Raw genomic sequence first — 5,486 nt, 5'->3', positions numbered from 1 at the left:
CTAGCCCCTCTCAATGCCCTTCCCAGAAAATATTAGAAATCCAAACATAGTGATATCCTCCACTTGTACTGGGGAAGGGGTAGGTTCTCCTTTTCAATGCTTATTTCTTGAGCCTAATAGATCTCTAGCTATTTTACATTTTTGGGTCATTGCATACACCTTTCGTTACAAGGCAATAAGGAATTTTCATTTTCAAATATTTTCACATCTTAAAAGAAAAGATTGCTTCCGTATGAATATTTTCCATTGAAATCATTCCAAGAAACTTCAAGGGGAGGTTAGTGTATTTTCAAAATAAAATGAAAAGTGAAAGTGAAAGTGAATTACTTTTTTTGTTAGTGTGCATAATGAAAAACATAGTGAGAAGTAATTTTTTTGTGTTAGTGTATAGTGAAAAGTATAGAGGAAAGTTCATAAGAATTTTATTAATAAAATACTCTAATAGATTTAACTTTTATAAGATACTTTTATTTAAATTTTATATTAATAAGTTAAGATAGATTTTAACTCGACTGAATTAATAAATAATTAAATAATTAAATTAAATTTATTTAATTAATTAAATATATAAAATAAAATATATAAAAAAATATTTTTAATGTTAAAATGCTTAATAAAATTTTTAATTTTTAATATCTAAATTCTCACTCTTAATATATTAATTAAATATAATATTAAAAATTATTAATTTATGAAAATAAAAAGAGGGTATTTTATTATACAAGATTACTTTTATAAATTTGATTTTATAATATATTATTACTTAAATAAAGTAAAATATATTTTAACTTTATTTAAATGATTAAATAATTAAAATAAATTTAGATTATTTATTTAATTAAATATACAAAAATAAAATGATTAAGAAAATCCTTAATTTTATAATATCCAAATGTTAATCAAATTGTTACTTTACAATATCTAAATTTACACTCTTAAAATAGTCGATAAATATAATTTTTTAAAATAAAAAATTATTTAAAAAAACATAGAAGAAGAGAGATACTAGGGCACAAGTTGGAGAGAGAGGGAGGAAAATAAGAAATAAAAATAAAATAAATGATTTAGGCAATTGACTGATTTTCTCTAGCCTAGCCCCTTCTATCTGTAGTTTTTTTTTATTTCATTCAAAATAAGAAAATCCTAATTTAACCATGACTGAAATAACAACTATACTATGACTTTAAGATTCTAGGAAATTTTTACCTTGAGAAATTATTTTAAAAATGAAACTACAACTCTTAATAGGAAACAAACTTTTCCCTAATAATGACTTCTAACTTGGGTCTCTTCTTGGATTGCGTTATCTTTTTTTTTCTTTCCTATCAAGAAAAATATCAAACTACCCTTGCAAGTGGCACCCCTAAATTTTATTGAATGCAAAATTAAATTTCCCCTTTTACCCTTACGATAGCTCCCCTTAGAATTTATAAAAATAAATACCCCAAGTTATAATTTGTGCTTCTCCCCTTAGATGGTCCACATATGCTTGTACATAAAATTGGGTAATATCAAGTTACGAGTTTGTTATTATAAAAAAAACAAAGGGTAAACATAATATAAACTTTTGGCTAACAAGAATTCCTACAAAAAATATGATACAATTTTCCTTGCTTTGAAGCTTATTCTAGATATAATTATTTGTGCTTCATGTCAAAGAAATGTGAGTCCTTTGAGATATTCAAATATTAAAAGACTCATGTAAATTAAATAAATTGAAAATTTAAAAATACTAAGGATTGATGAACATGAGTAGACGTCAAACAAATTTGTATAAATATATAGTGAATTGTATAATGAAAAACCAAAACATGAAAATTCTAATAAGTCTTTTAATGAAAAAATAAATCCATCGCTAAGAAGTTTCACATAGAGACATATTCGATGATGAATAAAAACTCATTGTTAAAATAAATCATATCTTTTAACGAAAATAATTTTTGTCAGTAAAGAAGCATTTTAACAATGACATACGGTTCATGGTTAAATAGTTTTTACCGATAAGCATCACATTCGTCACTAAAATTTACAATTTTATGATGATTCTATCTCATTTCCATAGTAAAAGGTTACATGACGACTACCTACTGACGAAATTATATTTATAAAATTTTTATTGGGAGAAGCCTTTATTCAAAATTGAAACTTTTGGCAATGAATCATTTCATTGTTAAAAGTGTTTTTTGTTTTAGTGTTTGAGGGATGCTCCTCCTCCTCCCTATCTGGTGCAAAGAGGAGAAGAAGGGGTTTGGTGAAATGATACAATTATATGTGTGTTTCTGAATGTGACATTAGGTGTATATGTTTGTAACAAAGGAAACGAAAGGAAAAAGATGAAAATTAAAAAAAAAATTGATGAAATTTTTTTTATTTCTAGTTACATATTTTTTTAATTCAATTTATTTAAAATACGAATGGTGTAACGGGAGAGAAAATGAATTTCCTTTTACTCCAATAAGAACAAGTGTTAAAAATAAACTAAGGCACAAAAACAAGAAAATAGATCAAAGAGATATTAAAATTGTATAATTTTTTATACAGAAATTAGTTAATGATATTTTCATTAGTTTGATTTTTTTATGGCACAAGCTGTCCTTTTAAGTTATCCAACCACCTTTGTCTTGAGTCTGAAAATTTTGGTTCTTCTTTCTTCTCATGCTCTTTTTCTTCTATTATTCACTTTTTATTGCCAGTGCACATAAAAATGGAAGCAAGAGAGAGACCCATGAGAAGTCAAATCATGTCACTATGCTTTCCTCCTCCCTGCGGTGCCCGAAGAAAAGGAAGGACTCCACCCCTACCTTCCTCAACCTCTGTTTTATTTTGAGAATTGATGGACAGTTGCATCAATTGAAAAACCTAAACTGCCTGCAAATAACTTTAAGACGTGAATTAAGCAAGTAACATGCTTAATAAATCCAATTAATTAATCTTTGTTTGAGAAAATTAAGGTTCTTCGTGTAACAGAAAGCAGCGTACGTTATGCAACGAAGTTGCAGGGATAACCTTATGGGCCAGTAAGTCAGTAGAGACTCTGGAGTTGAGATGTTTTTAGTCGGGGTAAGAGAATTCAGGAAGAAAGAGACATGATTCCATGGATATTTCATTTTGTACGAGAGAAAGCACAAAGACAGAAACCAGGCGGAACTAACGATAAGTTTTATCTCTTCTCTCCCGGTGAATCCAAAGCGCAGACTCTCCTTTTTGGAGATCTCGGCGTGCTAAGATCTCTTGTCTCCATCGCAAGCATAAGCTTCCAAAAGAGAGAAGAGAGAGGTCAAGACTACGCTCTCTCCAGATCCCTCATTATATATATGAGCATGTAAGGCAAGTCCGTCATAGATTTCATCTCTCCCAAGACCGGAGTAGTTCTTCTTCTTCTAGTAGAGACGACGAGAAAGTACTGATACTCTTTTTGAATTCATGGCTGAAGAAAAGCAAGTAAAATCAGACCGCAAGTTCCCCGCGGTGGAGCGGTGCAACTCCACTGGCCGGGAGAAAAACACGGTTGTGGCCGACATGGACGGTACCCTCCTTCGGGGCAGAAGCTCCTTCCCTTACTTCGCTTTGGTGGCGTTTGAGGTGGGAGGCATATTGAGGCTTCTTTTCCTGCTTGTTGCCTCTCCTTTTGCCGGGATTCTTTACTACTTCGTCTCCGAATGTGCGGGGGTACAGGTTCTCATATTTGCGACGTTAGTGGGGATGAAGGTTTCCGACATCGAGTCCGTCGCTCGGGCGGTTCTGCCAAAATTCTACTCCATGGATCTGCACCCAGAATCATGGCGCGTATTCTCCTCCTGCGGAAAGAGATGCGTGCTCACGGCCAATCCTCGGATAATGGTGGAACCCTTTTTGAAAGAATACTTGGGAGCCGATTTGATCATGGGAACTGAGATTGGAACCTATAAAGGTAGGGCCACGGGGTTCGTTCGACGGCCGGGGGTTCTTGTTGGATCTGCTAAGGCCGCCGCACTTCGCAAAACCTTCGGAGAAACCTCGCCTGAGATCGGGTTGGGTGATCGGAAGACGGATTTCCCGTTCATGGAACTCTGCCAGGTTAGTCCTGCATGAATGGGCAACCTCCACCTTTGTCCTTGTTAATTAGATTTTACGGTCGACGACAATTAAATTCTTAATTTAACCATGAGAAAAATGGCATGAACAGGAAAGTTACTTGGTGCCGTCGAATACAGAGGTGGAAGCCGTCACCCGTGATAAGCTTCCGAAGCCGGTCGTCTTCCACGACGGTAGACTCGTCCAGAAACCAACCCCGTTCCTAGCTCTCATCATCATTCTGTGGATGCCCGTCGGGTTCCTCCTGGCATGCTTGAGGATTGCCGCCGGTGCGCTTCTCCCGATGCCACTCGTCTACTACGCATTCTGGGCTCTCGGTGTCCGGGTCACTGTGAAAGGAACCCCTCCACCTCCGGCACAGAAGTCAATAGGCCAATCCGGGGTTCTCTTCATCTGTTCCCACAGGACCCTTCTCGATCCCGTCTTCCTCTCTACGGCGCTCGGTCGACCCATTGCCGCCGTCACGTACTCCGTCTCCCGCCTCTCCGAGTTCCTCTCCCCGATCAAAACCGTAAGGCTGACGCGTGAAAGAGCGACCGACGCGTCCATGATAAAGAAACTACTTGAGGAAGGAGACCTAGTGATCTGCCCAGAGGGGACAACTTGCAGGGAACCCTTCTTGCTCAGATTCTCGGCCTTGTTCGCAGAATTGACGGACCAAATCGTGCCGGTGGCGATGGCTAACCGAATGAGCATGTTCCACGGCACGACTGCCAGGGGTTGGAAGGGGATGGATCCCTTCTATTTCTTCATGAACCCTAGCCCTGCCTACGAGGTCACATATCTTAGCAAGCTGCCATACGAGCTGACATGCAGCGCCGGGAAGTCGAGCCACGACGTTGCCAACTATATACAGAGGGTGATCGCCGCCAGCCTCTCGTACGAATGCACGAGCTTTACGAGAAAGGACAAATACCGGGCGCTTGCTGGCAACGACGGTACCGTGCCTGAGAAGCCCGCGGCCGCTGAGAACAAAGTCATGGGTTGCTAGAAAACCTGAAACATCCCTGTCAAAGATTTTCCAATAGTTCGTCTTATGAGTAATAACAACAGATGGTTGAGACGAAAGGTTTTTCTTCTCCTTTGTTGTTCTCAATGTAAAATTGGGATATAATGTTTGACTGGTTATTTTCTTTAAATTTATATGAAAATATCCTGCAACATCTGGTAGTGGGTTTTGGATTTAGATATATATGAATTCTAAGGAGCAATGTTTATAAGAAACGTCCATGTAAATAATAAAGCTCAAGATTATATGAGTACTATGTAATAATGCTATAAAAATCGACCTTAATATGAAGCTGTAGAGATGATCTGATTTGATAAATCCTGGGTTAATTAGGTTGGATGATGATATGGATGAAATCATAATAATATCATTTTATTTTTTAAAACAAAAAATTAAATAATAA

General features: G+C 36.1%; 1 protein-coding gene across 1 annotated transcript; it reads left to right on the top strand.

The window, feature by feature from the left end:
- The first annotated feature begins 3,423 nt into the window (after positions 1-3,423).
- On the top strand, positions 3,424-5,065 carry LOC137940715 (glycerol-3-phosphate acyltransferase RAM2-like). Its single transcript, XM_068785853.1, has 2 exons — positions 3,424-4,056; positions 4,166-5,065. Exons 1-2 carry the CDS (start codon positions 3,424-3,426, stop codon positions 5,063-5,065), a joined length of 1,533 nt encoding a protein of 510 aa, XP_068641954.1.
- The last annotated feature ends 421 nt before the right edge of the window (positions 5,066-5,486 follow it).

This window comes from Aristolochia californica, unplaced genomic scaffold (assembly GCF_029961685.1).
Source record: "Aristolochia californica isolate CCGP_79_NKW_82.1479 unplaced genomic scaffold, dmAriCali1.0.hap1 SCAF_9, whole genome shotgun sequence".
NCBI classification, from domain to species: Eukaryota; Viridiplantae; Streptophyta; class Magnoliopsida; order Piperales; family Aristolochiaceae; genus Aristolochia; species Aristolochia californica.
This window is presented reverse-complemented; position numbering and strand designations above follow the sequence as displayed.